Raw genomic sequence first — 20,688 nt, 5'->3', positions numbered from 1 at the left:
AGTGCTGCAAGGCATGCTGGGAACTCTTCTTGAGGCCACCCTGGTGGTCAGCCCTGTTTGACACTAGTGGCGCACCCAGAATACTCAGCAGCGCCACTGTGTTTCTTCTCAGTGTGTTTGGAAAGAAGACTACTGTTGCAGATGCATCAGCTCAGTGTTGCTGCTGAAGCCGCTTCTTCTAAACCCCATCTTTGAAGCATGGAGCAAATTAGCCGTCTCTTTGTCCTCCTGGGTAAGACCCTTTCCTTCTCCCCTCCAACCCCACACTTTTCCTTCTTCTGGAGCCACCTATCTACACTTCCCTTCCCAGTTTCCACTGTCTGTCTTTACTCAAATCTCCTGCCTCTGTTCTCCGTTTCCAGGTGGGTCTTTAGGGAGGGATGAGCATGTTTCAGGCAAATCTTTCACAGCATCCACACAATGTCCCAGCCTTGGGAATGTTGGCTGCTTTTAATCTTTACCTTTCCTGCAAAAAACCCAAAATAAAACCTCCAGAAATGCATCAGATTAAGGGATATTGTTTGGGAGGGGAAAAATGTGTATGAGGTTATTTAGGAGTCCAGATTATGAAACTTGAAACAATGCCAAAAACGTTTTATATCTATCTATCTATCTATCTATCTATCTATCTATCTATCTATCTAAGCATCACATTTTTCTCCTCTGTCCTTTTTCAGCCTCATTTTTGGCTCTTTCCTGGATGACGGCCCTTGCAGGTAATCCAGTTAATATAACTTCAAATACTGAGTGGTAGGCAGATACAGTGGTACCTCAGGTTAAGAACTTAATTCGTTCCGGAGGTCTGTACTTAACCTGAAACTGTTCTTAACCTGAAGCTCCACTCTAGCTAATGGGGCCTCCTGCTGCCGCCACGCTGCCGGAGCACGATTTCTTTTCTCATCCAGAAGCAAAGTTCTTAACCTGAAGCACTATTTCTGGGTTAGCGGGGTCTGTAACCTGAAGCGTATGTAACCTGAAGCATATATAACCCGAGGTACCACTGTACTGTCGGTGTGAACACATCTTAAAATTTAGATGTGGATATATTGTTGTGGCTATTTGTTCCTTATTCTGTCCCTTATCTTGAAGTCCCAGACCTGAAGGGTGTGAATGGTGAGTCAAAGGGATCCCCCACACTTCCCTTCATGCTCTGCCAGAAGGCCCTCGGCGCTGGACCTCAGTGTCCGGGCAGAACGATGGGGGTGGAGATGCTCCTTCAGGTATACTGGGCCGAAGCCGTTTCAAGGTCAACACTAGCACTTTGAATTGTGCTCGGAAACGTACTGGGAGCCAATGTAGGTCTTTCAAGACCGGTGTTATGTGGTCTCGGCGGCCGCCCCCAGTCACCAGTCTAGCTGCCGCATTCTGGATTAGCTGTAGTTTCCGAGTCACCTTCAAAGGTAGCCCCACGTAGAGCGCATTGCAGTAGTCCAAGCGGGAGATAACTAGAGCATGCACCACTCTGGCCAGACAGTCCGCGGGCAGGTAGGGTCTCAGCCTGCGTACCAGGTGGAGTTGGTAGACAGCTGCCCTGGATACAGAATTGACCTGCGCCTCCATGGACAGCTGTGAGTCCAAAATGACTCCCAGGCTACGCACCTGATCCTTCAGGGGCACAATTACTCTTTTGGGATGTTTGTTGTAAAAATACCTAATAAAAATAATTCTGTTTTTTAAGGAAATGTATATTTTAACATTTTCTTCAATTCTTCATATATCGTGTCCCAAAATAATACGTTGGTGGTACAGAGGTGAGCATAGCTGCCTTCCATCCTTGAAATTCCACCCACTTCTCTGAGTGTTGCAGCACTGTTCCCCAGCCAAGCAATGTAAAGTGCAGCATGCTAGAGGATATTGCACCTCACGTGCTCTAAATGTGGGAACTCTAGTGCCCTGTCTTTGTGTCTCCTTCGCTTAAGAGTCACACACATTCACATACTTTTTTTTCTTTTCTCAGATAAGAGAACGATCACAGCAAGGTGAGTGAGTACGAAAACTTGGGGCAGCTGTCAGAAGCAGCTTCCTCCAAGCTGTTGGACATGACGCTGCGGTTTGTGTGCCCCCCCCGGTCATCGGAGGAGTCGGGGCTGCTGTGCGCTTAAAAACAGAAGCAGGGACATGCAGTCAGGAGTGACAAGAGGCTGCAAGGGTGTGGCTGCTTAAAAAAAGCCACCTCTTTTCAAGAAGATAAAAAGAGCTTTTTAGCACAAGCCAAAGGGGATCCATTTGGCCTAGCCTCCATTTTCCAACTGTAGCCAGCCAGATGCCTCTGGGAAGCCCACCAGAAGGCCATTCCTAATTCCTGCTCCCCTGGTTTTCAGAGATAGAATCAAAGAATTCTAGAGTTGGAAGCGACTCTGAGGATCATCTAGTTCAGGCACCCCCAAACTCGGCCCTCACGATGTTTTGGGACTACAGCTCCCATCATCCCTAGCTAACAGGACCAGTGGTCAGGGATGATGGGAATTGTAGTCCCAAAACATCTGGAGGGCTGAGTTTGGGGGTGCCTGATGTAGTCCAATCCCCTGCAATGCAGGAATATGCAGCTGCCCCATACGGGGATCAAACCTGCAACCTTGGCATCATCAGCACCACGCTCTAACCAACTGAGCTACCCAGGAAGAAGGACCAAAAGGACAAGTTTGGGGGTTGCAGATAAGGAGGGGGAAATACATTTAAAAAATAATAAAAATTGTCCAGTAGCACCTTAGAGACCAACTAAGTTTGTTCTTGGTATGAGCTTTTGTGTGCACGCACACTTTTTCAGATACACTGAAACAGAAGTCACCAAACCCTTATATATAGTGTGAGGGTGGGGAGGGGTATTACTCAGAAGGGTGGTGGGAATGGGTGATTGGCTGATAGATGTGGTAAACCTGTTCACGACTGTTTACCACCATCAGCCAGTCACCCATTCCCATCACTCTTCTGAGTTATAGCCCTCCCCACCCTCTGGTATGGTAAGTTCTGTTTCAGTGTATCTGAAAAAGTGTGCATGCACACGAAAGCTCATACCAAGAACAAACTTAGTTGGTCTCCAAGGTGCTACTGGACAATTTTTTTTAATTTTTTAAAAATATATTTCTACTGTGTCAGACCAACACCACTATTTACCTGAATCAGGAGGTGGAAATGATTGGCATGTTGGAGAGAAGGGAAGATGTCTGTAAGGGATGGGGTGGCTGGGACAGGGACAGAGCCAGTGGACAGGGAAAGTTGGGGGCAGAAGGGGCGAAGGGAGCAGAGCAGGATTCCAGTTTGCCGGAGGCTGGGCTAGATGACCCTTGGGGGTTCCCTTTAATTCTTTGATTCTATGATTCTAATGTCTATTCTGGACCCAGGAGGGCAGGCAGCTCCTGCTACATGGTTCTGTCCTCAGACAGATGCTTTGATGGCCGTTTGGACTTCTCACAAGAGGGGGATTAATCATTGATTTACTTGGCCCTTCACCTTTGCTGTGAGATGCTATGCGTTTTCTCTGTGTAAGAAACTGGGACGGAAACTGTGGAAACATTTTTAAAAAGAATAAAATAGTTTAGTGAGGTTATTTCCTCCTCCATTCATGGCTGGGATTGGGAGATTCTTCCTGTCTTTCATATTGAAACCATCACTTCCTCCATGAAACCTTTGACAATACAATAACTGCCCCCCCCCCCAATTTCTATTTAAGGAAATAGAAACTGAGCTATGGGATTGGCTGCTACAGGATGTGGTTTAGATGCCTTTTGAAAAGAGGTACATTCGTGAAGAATATTCTGCCAAAACATTTTAGTCATGACAGCTAAGTAGGTCTTCATTGTGCAGAAGCAGTCTACCTCTGAATTGCTGTGCACTGGAGATAAGGAAAAGAGGAGGGTGGCCTGTTTGTGAGTTGCCCAGGAGTGTCCAGCTGGCTGCTGTCAAAACTGAATGAAGCGAACCCTCAATTTGCTCCCAACAGGCTTGGGGGGATCATCATTCTTTGAACATGTCCCTCAATTTCCTTCTCCTTTTCAGGACTCAGACGCCTTTTACTGCCTTGCCACCCCCTGCTCTGACGCAGCCCTCACTATCGCAATCATGGATGGAGAGCGGAGCCAAACTGGCCGAAGACCAGGAGGAAGGTCTCTACAACAACATTCCCCTTCAGGGCAAGAAGAGAGCAGAACGATGCAGAGATTCTGAAGAAGAATGAGCCATCGGGGAGATTAAAATATTCAGATGGGGATTTACAACCAGGGAGATGGGGTGGAAGGGGTCAGGGAAGAGGGCAGTGTTATGCCTTCCCCTGCCTATTCCAGCATATGACTGGGCTCACTTTCTGCAGCACTTTCCTCAAGAGCAGGGGTCAGCAAACTTTTTCAGCTGGGGGCCGGTCCACTGTTCCTCAGACCATAGCTATCAAGCGTCCCTTATTTGGCGGGACAGTCCCTTATCCCAGCGCCATGTCCCGCTGCTGTCCCTTATTGATGATGTCCCTTAAATAAGCTACTGAAGGTAATGGGGCCCTTTCTATGTCTAGCTGTCCTTTGTCAACAACAAATTGTTGCTGTTTTTTTTGTGCTGAATATATGCTATATGGTAATTTATGGACCTAATAGGTATCTAAAGCCATTTGCATGCAACAAAATATGTATTTTATCAAAGTAATTGTTGATCCCTTATTTTGGCTGCTGATCCCTTATTTTTGAGGCTGCTAGTCCCTTATTTTCAAATCCTTTTTTTCAACCCTAACCTGACTATATTTTGAAGGAAAAAATATGAACGAATTCCTATGCCCCACAAATAACCCAGAGATGCATTTTAAACAAAAGCACACATTCTACTCATGTAAAAACACGCTGATTCCCGGATTGTCCACGGGCCAGGTTTAGAAGGTAATTGGGCCGGATCTGGCCCCCGGGCCTTAGTTTGCCTACCCATGCTCAAGAGTTAGTCTGTCTAAAATACTTTGCCCCGTTGTCCAGTCTCAATATTTTGATCTTGGATTGTTTTGTGTTGTATGTTTATATTTTTAAAAATCAAATAAAAAATTTATATAATGTAGCCTGTTTGGGTATTCTTTGTAATTAAAGAAATCTTTCAAATAAATAAGTAAATCAATTTTTGTTTGTTTGTTTCAGTCTCATTTTCTCTTCTTTCCTGTATGGTGTACTTTGGAGGTAAGATGAAAACTGATGTATCCCTGAAACCAAGCTTTCCCCCTGAAAGTAATCCCTTGAGAGACAGAAAGACAGCATGCACACATGGGCGTAGCCAGGATTTTTGTTAGGAGCGGGGAGAGACTATTTGGGGGGGGGGCAACATAGTTAAGTATTTCTATTGTTTTACTTGATCGAGTGTCAAACAGTTCATTAAATAGCTCTGCATCACCCAGCTTTGTCTTGATCCATTCAGAAGATCATGCAAGATCTTAATGCAAAACTAAGTTCCATTCAGGACCGGTCCTTTGCACAGTGAACAGTATTGTTCACTTGATAAAAATAAAAGTAAAAGTAAAAGGCAGTAAGGACTTGCAAACGGAAAAGGAAAGCGTAATGATAAAAGGAAAAACTGATAATTAATGCCCCCCACCCAAACCCTCCAATTGACAATTGTAGGCAATGAATCATTGCTTTGTGAACTGACATCATCACAAGCAGTACACTCTCAATTACAGTCCCAGAAACCCTTTAAACCATGGGTAGGCTAACTAAGGCCCGGGGGCCTGATCCAGCCCAATCGCCTTCTAAACCCGGCCCGTGGACGGTCCGGTAATCAGCGTGTTTTTACATGAGTAGAATGTGTGCTTTAATTAAAAATGCATCTCTGGGTTATTTGTGGGGCATAGGAATTCATTTTTTCCTTCAAAATATAGTCAGGTTAGGTAATTCTGTCTCTATAATTCCCAAAAGAAAAGCCTCTTTTTTTTTTTTTACAAAGGTTATTTTAAACACCCTGTTCATTTCATTATATATCATTTTCCTTTTCTATGTACTAGAATGGGAAAATCCCAATTTCTCTGTCTGTCTGTCTGTCTGTCTGTCTGTCTGTCTGTCTGTCTCTCTCACTCCTCTCTTCTTTCCTTCCAATCTCCCTGTCATCCTTTGGCTATCCGTCTATGCAGATAAAGTTGACTTCTGCTCTTCCCTTCTCTCATCCTGCTGCACATTGTTCCATTTGGGTTGCTTCAAGAAGTTTGACCGCAGAGAAAAACAGGTGATGGCACAGCAAGATCAGATGTGGTTAGCAGTTCCCAGATGGAGCTGGATAAAGCTTGTGGTTATGGCTAAAGCCTATAGGCCGAGTTCCACACACAGCTCAGGGTGTGTGTCTACACAATGTTCAGGAGTCGAGGGTGTGATGTTGTGCTTCCTGTCTTTAGTCTTTGCTTTGAGAAGACAGACTTTGGCAAGGCCGGTTCATTGTCTCTCTTGGGACAGAAACCAGAGAGAAGGTGGATTTGGGGCTCCAGCCGTGGTTGTTCTTCCAGAGATACTGACTGAGCATGAAGTCTGCTGCTTTGGTGACAGGTTGGTGACCTCTCTGCTCAACTCAGATTGGAAATTTGCCATCTATCTCACGTTCACACTGCATCTCTCCTTTGCTCTTCACTTCCAGTCTGTCTCCAGATCCTTCTCGGGAAATCAGTCCATGCAGGTAAAGCGGATTTCCGTTCTTCTTTCAACTTTTGTGATAGGAGACATAAGCTCTATGGGATGTAGGAGTGTCAGATTTTGCATGATTGGGTGGATGGCAGCTAGCAGATTGAGGCCGAATCCTGACAAGACAGAAGTACTGTTTTGGGGGACAGAGGGCGGGCAGATGTGGAGGACTCCCTGGTCCTGAAGGGGGTAACTGTGCCCCTGAAGGACTAGGTGCGCAGCCTGGGAGTCATTTTGGACTCACTGCTGTCCATGGAGGCTCAGGTCAATTCTGTGTCCAGGGCAGCTGTCTACCAGCTCCATCTGGTATGCAGGATGAGACCCTCCCTGTCTGCGGACTGTCTCACCAGAGTGGGGCATGCTCTGGTTATCTCCCACTTGGCATACACTGCAACATTTTGTGGCAGGCCACCCTGGTCTCCTGCCCTGCCAAACTTGGGTGGGCTTACGTTTTGCATTTTGAAGGGAAATGGGGCATCGCCAAATAAGTCTCGCTTCTTATTCCTTATCTGTTTATTTGCTTTTGAGACCCCCTTCGTCCTCCGTTCTTCTCTGTGTCCCCGAAGCTTGACACCTACAGCAGTGGGGAGATTGTGAACCTCACATGCTCTGCTCCTGAAAACCTTCTCATGTCGAGGGTTCTCTTTAAGAAGGACCGATGGCTGTTGTATGAGTACAGGGCCCCTTCTCCTCTGGCCTCCTTTATGCACATGAAGCGCTTGTTTCCTCGAGACAGCGGGGATCATTTTTGTGCGTACTGAGCTGAGGAATCGAGCTGGAACATCTCATCCCCCAAAAGCAACAGCATCAGGATTTCAGTGATGGGTGAGGCCTTCAAAAAACACGCATAATTCCCTTGGAAGACAAAGGGGAAGACTGCCCTAGAATGTCCGAGGTTCAATCCCCGTTGTCTCCTGGTAGGTCTGGGAAACTCTCCTGCCTGAGGACCTGGAGAGAGATGCTGCCAGTCAGTGTATACAATGCTAGCAGGACCACTGGTCTGGCGTGGTTATAAGGCAGTGGGTGACGTTCTTAGATGCCAGGGTTACCTCGGAAATGAGAACCTTCTTGATATCTGCTCAGACTGCAATGTGGGTCTTTTTTTCTTGGACGATAGTGCTGTAACCCTTGGTCAAACATGAATACTACTCATGAGTAAGAAACCAGGCTGTCCTGGAGGCGTAGGTCAATTCTGTGTCCAGGGCAGCTTTCTACCAGCTCCATCTGGTATGCAGGATGAGTCCCTCCCTGCCCACAGACTGTCTGGCCAGAGTGATCCATGCTCTGGTTATCTCCCAATTAGACTTCACTGCACTTTACGTGGGGCTACCTTTGAAGGTGACCTGGAAACTACAACTAATCCAGAATGTGGCAGCCAGACTGGTCACTGGGAGTGGCCACTGAGACCATGTAACACTGGTCCCAAAAGACCTACATTGGCTCCCAGTACATTTCCGAGCACAATTCAAAGTATTGGTGCTGACCTTGAAAGCCCTAAATGGCCTCTGTCCAGTATACCTGAAGGAGCGTCTCCACCCCCACCATTCAGCCCGGACACTGGGGTCCAGCTCTGAGGGCCCTCTGGCAGTTCCCTCCCTGCAAGAAGTGAGGTTACAGGGAACCAGGCAGAGGGCCTTCTTGGTAGTGACTCCCGCCCTGTGGAACGCCCTCCCATCAGATGTCAAGGAAATAAACAACTATCTGACTTTTAGAAGACATCTGAAGGCAGCCCTGTTTAGGGAATTTTTTAATGCTGTGACATCACATTGGTGGGGAAGGGGAGAAGGGAGGAGAGAGAGATTTTCAAAATCTGATTTTGAGTTTAAGAGGCATTGAAGTAAAGGATGGAATGAGCTAATCAATCCCAAGCAGTAATCAAAGTTGAGCCATTTTGGTAGTTGTAACTGTGAGAGAGATCAAAGGAGCTCTGGCCAAGATCTCTCAGCATAGTCACAAAACTGCCACCATCATAGTTCCTAGGGGAAGCCCACAGAGTACAATACTGAAGATTCAAGTCTGTCGTGAAGATGAGCTTTAATGTGATGTAGCAAAGGAGCAGGGTTATTTTAAGCAGTTCTTCAGTCTTGGGGGGGGGGGGCGCAGACATTGTTGCTGCTCTACAACTCCCATCATACCCTGCCAACTTAGCAGAAGTTGTAGTTCAACAACATCTGTGGGCCCAAGGTTGAAGAACTGTGTAAGCCTTTGCTTACGTGGCTGGAAACATTGTGGAATCTGGGCGAGAGATCGCATCCAGAGAGAGCAACTCCATCAGGATTTCGGGTGAGGAGCTCTTTTTTTGCAATACAGATCTCTTGGAAGTTGAATTGGGAAGCTGGATTGAAACTGAGTAATTTGGCTGGTCAAAGGAACAGGAGGGGAATTTTATTAATAGAATTTGAATATGTACAAAATTCAAATACCATCAGAAATTCCATAGTCCTCCCAAAGTCCTATTTCCTTTTCTCATTTATCTGCTTGCCTATTGAGGGGGAGAGAGTTTATTGGTCTACAACTCCCATCAGTCATCCACCAAGCAGCTTGATAGGAGTTGCAATCCAACAACATGTGGCAACCCATGGTTCAAACATGCTTATTTAGGTGAGCTTATCTCGTGAAATTATGTTTGTCATAAATCAAAAGGTTTTGTTGAGATGTTCCTCCAGTCAATGACATGGAATTATTAGAATGCTGTTTTGATAGTGACCCCAAGTAAGTAGATTGTGGAAATCTGTGTGTAGCATTTGTTTAATGCAGGACTAAGAAGGACCAAGACATTCTTGGCGCTGAACAAGCATACCTTGAACCAACAACTCATTTAAAGAATTTGTGGATGAGGAACTAAAGGAGAATAGCTTAAGGAAGGGGCTGAATGGCATTTCCCCCTTGCACTTCTTCCCTTTCCCCAATGCAGTTCTGCCTCCACCAGCTCCGGAGCTGTCCATTATCCCTCCAAGACAGACTTTTCTCCAGGGACAACGGATCACGATGAAATGCTCCCACCCGGAAGGGCAGCGGCCAGCCAAGTTCTTATTTTATGAAATTAAAGCAGATGGTAATTACACTAGACCCCAAGAACAGTTCAATAATACCCTGGAAATCACTGCAGGATTTCAGGAAACAAAGAAATCATTTGTCTGTGCCTACTTGGAAGAAGGCAGTGCAGGACAACTGTCTGAACGGAGTAACCACATTGAGGTTTCCATTATAGGTGAGTTCAGTTTGGCTAGTTCATATCATCAGAAGGCAGAGGGCCTTCTTGGTAGTGGCACCCACTAGGAAATAAACAACTACCTGACTTCTAGAAGACACCTGAAGGCGCCTTCCTTAAGAAATTTTTAAATATTTGATGTCTTATCATATTTATAATATTATATTGTGAGCTGCCCAGAGTGGCTGGGGAGACCCAGCCAGATGGGCGGGGTATAGATGATAATTAACTACAGGAGAATAACTCAAGGAAGGGGCTGAATGGCATTTTCCCCCTGAACTTCTTCCCTTTCCCCAATGCAGTTCCGCCTCCACCAGCTCCAGAGCTGTCCACCATCCCTCCAAGACAGTCCTTTCTCCAGGGACAACGGATCACGATGAAATGCTCCCACCCGGAAGGGCAGCGGCCAGCCAAGTTCTTATTTTATGAAATGAAGGCAGAACGTGGGTGGACTAAACTCCAAGAAGACTTCAATAATACCCTGGAAACCACTGCAGGATTTGAGGAAATAAATAAATCATTTGTCTGTGCCTACACAGAAGAAAGCAATGCAGGACAACTGTCTGAACGGAGTAACCGCATTGAAGTTTCCATTAGAAGTGAGTTAAGTTTGGCTAGTTCATATCATCAAAAGGCAGAGGGCCTTCTTGGTAGTGGCTCCCGCCCTGTGGAATGCCCTCCCATCAGATGTCTAGGAAATAAACAACTACCTGACTTTTAAAAGGCACCTGAAGGCCGCCCTGCTTAGGAAAGTTTTTAATATTTGATGTCTTATCATGTTTATAATATTATATTGTCAGCTGCCCAGAGTGGCTGGGGAAACCTAGCCAGATGGGCAGGGTACATAATAATAATAATAATAATAATAATAATAATAATAATAATAATAATAATATCCCTTAACTGTGGCAAAGTGTACAAGAGTACCCCCTGTGAGAAAGAGGCACTGGCATGAACTATGGGGATCCTTTGGGCTGGATTAAGAGGACAATTTCAGACCCACATTACGGTCCTTGGAGAGACTTCCTATAGGCATTGTAGCAGTAGTAACCCTGGTGAGGTGCAGTTTCGGGAGAAAAATAAATCAATCCATATCTCATGTATACTGTTCCAAAGCTTCTCCTGCAGGGGAGGTGAATTTATTTTGAAATCACCCCTTGAAATGAACCTGAGCTGTTTCAGAGGAACCCCTGAACACATGGGGCCCTGAACACACCACTAGGCTGGCTGCCCCTTGTCTCCTAGCACTATAGGAGAAGGAGAAGGTCGGGGGGACGTTTTATCCTTTCCCCCACCCTGAAACTCCCCCCTTCTCTACAAATCCAGAACAGGACGAGGAGGCTCCTGTTGCAAGAAGAACACAACTATTAACTGCTAGGCACACACTGCAACATTTTGTTGCAGGTCACCCTGGTCTCCTGCCCTGCCAAACTTGGGTGGGCTTATGTTTTGCATTTTGAAGGGAAATGGGGCATTGCCAAACAAGGCTCACTTCTTATTCCTTATCTGTTTATTTGCTTCTCAGACCCCCTTTGTCCTCCGCTCTTCTCTGTGTCCCCGAAGCCTCACACCTACAGCAGTGGGGAGATTGTGAACCTCACATGCTCTGCTCCTGAAAACCTTCTCATGTCAAGGGTTCTCTTTAAGAAGGACCGATGGCTGTTGCATGTCTACACGGCCCCTTCTCCTCTGGCCTCCTATACATACACGAGGCGCTTGTCTCCTCAAGACAGCGGGGAGCATCTTTGCACGCACCGAGCTGCAGAATCAAGCCAGAATATCTCATCCCCAGAAAGCAACAGCATCAGGATTTCAGTGATGGGTGAGGCCTTTAAAAATGCATAGTTCTCTTGGAAGACGAAGGGGAAGGCTGCCCTAGAATGTCCCAGGTTCAATCCCCGTTGTCTCCTGGTAGGTCTGGGAAACTCTCCTGCCTGAGGACCTAGAGAGAGATGCTGCCAGTCAGTGTATACAGTGCTAGCAGGACCTCTGGTCTGGGGTGGTTATAAGGCAGCGGGTGATGTTCTCAGATGCCAGGATTACCTCGGAAGTGGGAACCTTGTTGATATCTTCTCAGACTGCAATGTGGCTCTGTCTTTGTTTCTTGGACGATAGCGCTGTAACCCTTATTCAAGCATTAATACTACTCATGAGTAAGAAACCATGCAAGGGACCTGGGGGCATACTGGAAAACTCTGACACATCCCCCTCATACCAGTTACTTCTTTTATAATAATTTTTATTGGTTTTACAATTTGGTTTTACATTCACAGAACAAACCCAATAAAAAATATAGAGAATTTTCGGACTCCCATCCCCTCTTTTGCAGAGTCCACAAATAACCCTTTTCACTGCAAATCATATTATCCTCCATTTATCCACAAAACTCTATTTTCTCTTGTAGTTCTTTTCACATTGCAAGTGTTATTTCACCCTTGATAATGTTTTTAACTATTTACAGGGTTCTGTCAAATATATTACAAATGTTTCCCAGTCCTTATTTAAAAAATTATCTCCCGGAAAAAAATATGGAACTCTTCACGAATTTGCATGTCATCCTTGAGCTGGGGCCATGCTAATCTTTCCTGTATCATTCCAATTTTAGTACATGTGCTGCGGAAGGGGTCACCACCCTCATACCATTGACAGATGGTGAAGGTCTGAAGTGGGGAGACCCCTCTATGGTACCAGTGGAGACTCCTAATGCATTTTAGGGGATGTGATGGCTTACACATGACATGAGTAGTACAGATCCCCAAACTGTGATCAAGAGTTTAGCCAGCTACCGTTTACCTTCCCGGACACTGCACATTTCCCCTGAATGTTGTGCAACACATGCTCCTGATCTTCTCCTCTCCTCTCCCCTCCTGAAGTCCAAGTGGGGACTTCATGAACCCACAACTCTCTGTTGACAACCCTACCTGGATGAACCCGATTTAGTTATGGCTTGCCCCTTAAAATCTCAGTGAGCCACAGACTCCTAATCACTTAGCCATTGTACTCATTTTCCTTTACGGACAGCTCCTGTAGCCAAAAAAATTGGCTTCCAGGTGGAAAAATCAAAGATGGAATCAGAACTGCTAGATCCTAAAACAAAGATACTTTCAAAAATGTATAACTTGCTGTTAAAATGGAACACTCAGGACGAGACGGTTAAATCTGCTATGATTAAATGGGCACAAGATGTTTGACATAACATTATGTTTGCTGACTGGGAACAGTTGTGGACCATAGGTATAAAATTTACGGCATGTAATGCCCTAAGAGAGAATATTATGAAAATGATTTATAGGTGGTATATGACCCCAGTCAAGCTTGCAAAATTCTATCATTTGCCCGATAATAAATGTTGGAAATGTAAAGAAACTGAAGGTACATTCTTTCACCTTTGGTGGACGTGCCCAAGGATTAAGGCTTTCTGGGAAATGATCTATAATGAAATGAAAAAGGTATTTAAATATACCTTCCTGAAGAAACCAGAGGCCTTTCTTCTGGGCATTGTCGGCCAATTGTGCTAAAGAAGGATAGAACTTTCTTTATGTATGCTACAACAGCAGCAAGAATACTTATTGCAAAGTACTGGAAGACACAAGACTTACCCACTCTGGAAGAATGGCAGATGAAGCTGATGGGCTATATGGAATTGGCAGAAATGACTGGCAAAATCTGAGACCAGGGAGAAGAAATGGTGGAGGAAGATTGGAAGAAATTTAAAGACTATTTGCAGAAATACTGTAAAATTAATGAATGTTAAAATGATGCTGGACTGAAAAGAAGTGGTTTTGGTAATAAGGTTAATAAGAATAGGTAAATATAGATAGTTATACGGATGAAAATGTATAGTTATAATAGGTTAAGTATAGAGCAAAGTCAACTGAAAGAGGGTAAGGATTTGCTGAAAAGACTTGGAAAACGGGAATACAAAAAGGGAGGTGTGAGGAGGTCAAGGAAATAAGCAAATGAGATCAAAGATGTTGAAAAATGGATTTTTTAAAATATCTTTTTTTTCTCTCCCCCCCCTTTTTCCTTCTTTTTAGGTTGCCTTTTTGTCAACTTTCTTGTTAGCTTGCGTTTGTTAGTCTTTGTTTGTTTTTTCTTTATGTGTAATTTTTTGTATAACCTCAATAAATATTCTTTAAAAAACACACACAAATCACTTAGCCATTGTATTCATTTTCTTTTACGGACAGCTCCTGTAGCTCCTGTAGCCAGTGTGGTGTAGTGGTTAAGAGTGGTAGACTCGTAATCTGTGAACCAGGTTCGCATCTCCGCTCCTCCACATGCAGCTGCTGGGTGACCTTGGCTAGTCACACTTCTCTGAAGTCTCTCAGCCCCACTCACCTCACAGAGTGTTTGTTGTGGGGAAGGAAGGGAAAGGAGAATGTTAGCTGCTTTGAGACTCCTTCGGGTAGTGATAAAGTGGGATATCAAATCCAAACTCTTCTTCTTCTTCCTCCTCCTGCTAGGGATTGAATCTCCCTGCCAGGGTTTGAATTTAGGACAAGCAGATAGATGCTCTGACATTGAGCCACAGCTTTTCCTCATCTTGTGGTCCCTCCTAACCCCCTCTCCTTTGTGGCTGGCTCCTCCAGATCCTCCTCCTGCCCCGGTGCTGACAGTGGACCCTCCGTCTGGAGTGGTGAAGGAAGGAGGATTCCTGCGCCTCACTTGCTTGGCCATTGGCAGCGACGCAGAGCAAAGGTTTCATTTCTACAAGGATGGGGACAAGATTTCCTCCAGCAGTGAAGAGTCTCTGGCGGACTCCGGAGAACCCAGGAATGCCTTCTCAAGCGCCTCTGCAGACATCCTGGTCCAAGTCACAGCCAGCATCCACACTGGCGGATTTGCTTGCAGGTATGAGCAGAAACTGAGCAGCCGATGGATCATGTCTCGCTGGAGCCAAACGGTGAATGTCACAGGTGAGCCATGCCCCACCGGGAACACAGAGCCCACATTAGAAGTGGGACAGTCCTCTTGTGGGTTTTGTGTTTGAACTCCAAGACTCAAGGATGGAGGGGAAAGAGCAAGGGGTGGGAACAATGCCGTTCTTTGCTGCGACTTCCAGCCTCTTCCTTCCTTCCTTCCTTCCTTCCTTCCTTCCTTCCTTCCTTCCTTCCTTCCTTCCTTCCTTCGATTTTGACAAAGTAATAATCATAAATAAATAAGAACAAAAATGTGCACCCCTCCACTGTGACCATTCCATAGCAGCTATCAAATCTCCCAAAAATCCAGTGCCACTTGCGATGGTTTGACCCCTTTCCGTTTTAACAGTACAAATTCTACAAACACCCTCCATATCTCCTCAAAATCATTTCTCCTGCATATTTCCCGTCTTACCTTAATAGCACATGTTAATTTGTCATTCATAGCTATATCCAACACCTCTTTATGCCATTCTTCCATTTTATATTCTTCTTGCCCCTTCCACTTCCTAGCTATAATAATTCGTGCAGCTGTCAATAAATTTGAGAGCAAGTCCTTCCTAGCCTGTGAACCTTCCACCCCACCATAAATTGATAATAATGCTACCTCTGGAATTTTGGTCAGCTTTAACCCAGTGATTTCTGTTATCTCCTTAAACACCCTTTGCCGTTTTTAAAAACATATTTCATTATTGGAAATATGTAAAATATTATATTTTGGACTACTGCAATGTGCTCTACGTGGGGCTAACTTTGAAGGTGACCTGGAAACTACAACTAATACAGAATGCGGCAGCTAGACTGGTGACTGGGAGCGGCCACCAAAACCATATAACACTGGTCTTGAAAGACCTACATTGGCTCCCAGTACGTTTCCACGCACAGTTCAAAGTGTTGGTGTTCACCTTGAAAGCCCTAAACGGCCTCGGTCCAGTATATCTGAAGGAGCGTCTCCACCTCCATCGTTCAGCCCAGACACAGAGGTCCAGGTCTGAGGGCCTTCTGGCAGTTCCCTCCCTGTGAGGAGTGAGATTACAGGGAACCAGACAGAGGGCCTTCTCAGTGGTGGCGCTCGCCCTGTGGAACGCCCTCCCATCAGATGTCAAGGAAATAAACAACTATCTGACTTTTAGAAGACATCTGAAGGCAACCCTGTTTAGGGAATTTTTTAGTGCTGTGACATCACATTGGTGGGGAAGGGGAGAAGGGAGGAGAGAGAGATTTTCAAAATCTGATTTTGAGTTTAAGAGGCATTGAAGTAAAGGATGGAATGGTATAGTCAATCCCAAGCAGTAATCGAAGTTGAGCCATTTTGTAGTTGTAACTGTGAGAGAGATCAAAGGAGCTCTGGCCAAGATCTCTCAGCATAGTCACAAAACTGCCACCATCATAGTTCCTAGGGGAAGCCCACAGAGTACAATACTGAAGATTCAAGTCTGTCATGAAGATGAGCTTTAATGTGATGTAGCAAAGGGGCAGGGTTATTTTAAGCAGTTCTTCAGTCTTGGGGGGGGGGCGCGGATATTGTTGCTGCTCTACAACTCCCATCATCCCCTGCCAACTTAGCAGAAGTTGTAGTTCAACAACATTTGGGGGCCCAAGGTTGAAGAACTGTGTAAGCCTTTGCTTACTTGGTGGGAAACAGTGCTTGAGGAATATTCTGGTCTTCACCAAGGTGAGGAACATTTTCTTTGTGAATGAATACATGCAAAGTCTGAACCATCTGGGTGATTCTGCCCAAGCCATTCTGCTGTTTTTGCCAGGTACTAGGAACACAAAGCAAGGTCCCTGAATATAGTCACAATGACCGCTCCCCACTTAAAATGGGGGGCGCCCTTTGCGTGGACCCGCGCAGCCCCTAGATCTGGAGCGGCTCCATCAGCATAGGCTTGGCTTTGCCTTCCCTCAGGTGGGATACCTGGAGGTCTCCGCCTACCTCAGTCAGTTGTCCAATCCCACCTGGGGAAGCGTTGCCAAGGAGATCAGGCCAGGTTGGCAGGGATTACCTGCCCACACAATAGAGGGAGGATCTTACCTGGGAATCCTCACTTGGCTCCAGAGTGCAAGGAACACAAAGCAAGGTCCCTGAATATAGTCACAAAGTCGACATTCTCCTGGTTCCTTAGGGAAGGCAAGAGAGCACAATTGCCATAACATTGCTTCATGTTTTGAATACAGCTGAATGTTAAGGAGAGGTGCTGGAGGGATTGGTCTGGAAGTCGCACAGTCTCATATTGTAGCCCTAATCTCATATATGGGGAATTCTCTGAATGGCATTTTCCCCTTGCACTTCTTCCCTTTCCCCAATGCAGTTCTGCCATTATAGATGAGTTAAGTTTGGCTAGTTCATATCATCAGAAGGCAGAGGGCCTTCTTGGTAGTGGCACCCACTAGGAAATAAACAACTACCTGACTTTTAGAAGATACCTGAAGGCGCCTTCCTTAAGAATTTTTTAAATATTTGATGTCTTGTCATGTTTATAAAATTATATTGTGAGCCGCCCAGAGTGTATGTATGTATGTATAAATAATTTATTTCTTTAAAGACTTGCTTTCAACATTGTGTTATGTACTTGTCTTGAATTTTCAAGAGGAAGCCTGTTAGTGTGTTTTTAAGCACATCCCCGCTCCTTTATTTTTTATCTTCACAGCTCAGTTGCCAGATTCCTCTGCTCCATCAATGGGGCATGCATGGTGGGCTAGTCTACTTCTGATCCCGGCAGTCGTGTTCGCTTACTATTGTTGGAGAAAGAAAGGCAGTAAGTGATGGGAACTTGGAATCATCCAGCTTAAACCCCAGAAGAAGAGCCTGCCTCCTGTTGGGCCTGGTTCCATTGATTAACCATGCACTGCTATTATATAATCCCATAATAACACAATCTGTAAGTGGAAACCAGCCCACTTTGTTAAGTTAATGACTTGGGCTGGCTAGTTAAGTACCACAATTTAGCATAACAAAAAAAGATGCTCTGTGACATAGAATAGATGGGTTGGCTTTTCTTCCAGCTCCGCACCTACCTACATAGGAGAACAATAGGCAGAGTTGTGTGAGAGCTAGAAGCTGGAGAAAGACTGGAGAAAGGCCTAGGGGGGGAGCCGAAAAATGGGGGGGACAGGTTTCTTTCCATTTTTTCCTGGTTTTTTTCCAGGCCTTCCCATCTCTAAGAGAGAGACATGTTTGCTCTGGGTTTGGGGGCTGTCCTGGAAAGCTAAAGGGGAAGCAAGATCTATGGGGATGTCAGTGCTATGATACCTTCCATCCTATGCTCTGGTTGTTTATGTGTGTAAATAAAACCATATACCCTAGAGACACCACAGTCTCTGCTGACCTTCATTCCAAGGAAACTGAGTCCTGGATCAGTGCAGGAATTTGTGGAGTCTCTCACAGATCAGAGATTAGGATGGTGCGTAACCGTACTTTTCACTTTTCACTCCGCTTCTCTCTCTTTATAGTTCTTTTTGCCCTGGGCACATCAGAATACCAGCGAGCATCTGTGCCAAAGGAAAGCAAGGAGGAAACAAGCCAAGACATGTTTGGGTTGTCGGTACCCCAAACGACAGACTTTCAGGTCAAAGTAAGTAGAAAGGTTTAGGTTCGCATTTTGCTTCCATCTGAGCTCGGGAAATGAGTCCCTCCTCTTACGGAAACCAGTTTTATGGGTCAGGATCGCTTTCAAAGAAGCTTAGGAATTGTAATGATTGGTTTTCCGTCCAGGTGACAAAGTAAACAAGTGTGTAGCTGTCCTTACAGAATTGGCTACCGCCAGGAGTGGGGATAGCCACTTGAATGGAAACCAAAACCAAAAAAAGAACTTATGAATCTCTTGTGGCTATAGCTGCCAAATTGCCCATTCATGGACAAAGGAACACAAGAAGCGCCAATCAGGCGATTGGTCAGCCTAGCTCAGTATTATCTGCATTGATTGGTAATGACTCTTGAGGGTTTCAGACTGGAGTCTACCTGAAGATACCACCAGGGATCAAACCTGGGAGCTGTTGCATGCAGTGCAGATACCTTGCCACTCAGCTACAGCCCTTATCCCCCACCCCACAAACTAAGGTAAGGGGGGGGGGGAAAGGTAAAGGACCCCTGGACGGTTATGTCCAGTCAAAGCCGTGGGTCACCCTCGGCTTCCCTCTCTGTCCTCAGAGCTCAGACGTCACCTACGCCACCATTGCCTCCCCACCGACTGTGACTCCCTCCGAACCAACGCTGAAGGACGATCCCATCTCGGCAAAAGACAAAGAGGTCCTCTACAGCGATCTTCTCTTCCATCCTCAACAACGCCACCACGAGGCTGTGCAGGAAAGAGATGGCCCAGAAGTGGAGAGGGCAGGTCCCGTGTGAAGCAATGGGTGGATTTGTCCCTTTCAGCCTCTCCTTTTCCCACTCTCAGTTCTCCACACTGACACATAAGTTTGTGATTTATTTATTTTTTAATTCTCATAAAACTCCGCAGCATCTTAGAGGGAATATCTCCTAGCAGACATACTTGCCCGTGCAATTTTGCTTTTTCTGCACATCCTTTCAAAGCAATTTCCCCTGATCGTAACGTGTCCCTGCATGCTATTTTCACCAATATATGCACACTTTACCCTAAGTGTGCATTTTTGCACATGTTGCTCAGCTGGAGAACTGCAAAATTAGTGTGAATCTCTAAGGCTGTCACTTTCTCTTTTCTTTTTTGTATATCATTTTTTTTACGTTTTCTGTTTTACAATTTAAAATGCTCATTTTACATCCTTAAGATATCAGTGACTTCCCTTCTTCTCTTTCCATCGTTCATTTTACATATCATAAATCCCTGCAAATTTTGCAAAAATTATGCCATTCAGAATTCCATTATTGCATCCATCAAAACTTGTTTACACTGTTGAATTTATCTTAATGCTGCCAGCGTTTTCAGCTGTACATAATTATTTCCTATACTGTACATTCAATAAACATTTTCCAGTCTTCTCTAAACATATGTTCTTCTCGTTCTCTCATTCTATATGTTAAGTCTGCAAGTTGTGCATATTCTGTCAACTTAAACTGCCATTCTTCCTTAGTTGGGACCTTGCTTGTTTTCTATTTTTGGGCTAAGAAAACATTAGCCGCAGTAGTGGCATACATAAATAACCTTTTTTGAAACCTGGGAATTTTCGTCTGAATTATCCTCAACAGAAAGAATTCTGGTTTTTTTGGGAAGTACTTTTGATTTTTTTCAATTCATTATGGATCATTTCCCAATACTCTTTTACAAGTCCATCACATATGAAAGAACGTTCCCTCCGCCTCTTTGCATCTTCAGCCCTTACCCGATTCTGTCTTACACATCTTAGCAACCCTACTCAGAGTTAAATGCCACCCGTGAATCATTTTCAGGTAGTTCTCCTTCAAAGAATAACATGCTGTGAACTTCAAATCACTTTTCCAGAGTTTTCCCCATAGGTTAAAATCTATATTGTGACCTAGTATCTATTGCCCAGTGCGTCATTGAGGCTTTAACAAGTTCGTCTTTTCCCCCAGTCTAATAACAAATTATACATTTTAGACAAAAGATTCTCTTTGTTTTGTAGAAGTTATTTTTTGAATTGTGAGCTTTGGTCCGTAAAAGCAATTTTTCTATCTAATTTAAACATTTCATGTAACTGATGGTATTGTAACCAGTTCATAACGTGGCTCCTTACATTTTCCATTGAGTTCAGTTTGCCCCCCCCCAAGTACAGCAATTCCCTGTAGGTTGCCCACTGTCTATCCATATTAACTCTCTTAATAGTAATAGCCTCGATAGGAGATAGCCATAAAGGTATTTTCCTTTCCAGCAGATTTTTATGTAACTCCCAAACTCTATACAGATTCTTCCTAAGAATATCTAAAGTATATAATTCGGTATTTGAACGATTGGTATTAATAATTGTATTATAAATTGGGTGTTCTTATAATGAG

At 44.8% G+C, this 20,688-nt stretch overlaps 1 protein-coding gene across 2 annotated transcripts; it reads left to right on the top strand.

Annotated features, from left to right (window-relative positions):
• Positions 1 to 2,852: 2,852 nt before the first annotated feature.
• On the top strand, positions 2,853 to 19,856 carry LOC309517994 (Fc receptor-like protein 5). Of its 2 annotated transcripts, XM_082197743.1 has the most exons (9): positions 2,853 to 3,735; positions 6,344 to 6,491; positions 6,580 to 6,618; positions 9,538 to 9,834; positions 11,360 to 11,656; positions 14,427 to 14,753; positions 17,408 to 17,515; positions 18,210 to 18,331; positions 18,907 to 19,855. In XM_082197743.1, the coding sequence occupies exons 2-9, from the start codon at positions 6,467 to 6,469 to the stop codon at positions 19,102 to 19,104; spliced, it is 1,413 nt and encodes a 470-aa protein (XP_082053869.1). In that variant the 5' UTR covers positions 2,853 to 3,735; positions 6,344 to 6,466; the 3' UTR covers positions 19,105 to 19,855. The 2 variants fall into 2 exon arrangements, with proteins under 2 accessions (XP_082053869.1, XP_082053870.1); XM_082197744.1 differs by lacking the exons at positions 2,853 to 3,735; positions 6,344 to 6,491; positions 6,580 to 6,618; positions 9,538 to 9,834 and adding an exon at positions 10,114 to 10,433 and having other exon boundaries at positions 18,907 to 19,856.
• Positions 19,857 to 20,688: the final 832 nt, after the last annotated feature.

This window comes from Podarcis vaucheri (assembly GCF_965113315.1).
Source record: "Podarcis vaucheri genome assembly, chromosome: 13".
Classification (NCBI taxonomy): Eukaryota; Metazoa; Chordata; class Lepidosauria; order Squamata; family Lacertidae; genus Podarcis; species Podarcis vaucheri.
The sequence above is the reverse complement of the archived record's forward strand: the minus strand, read 5'-3'. Positions and strand labels throughout refer to the sequence as shown.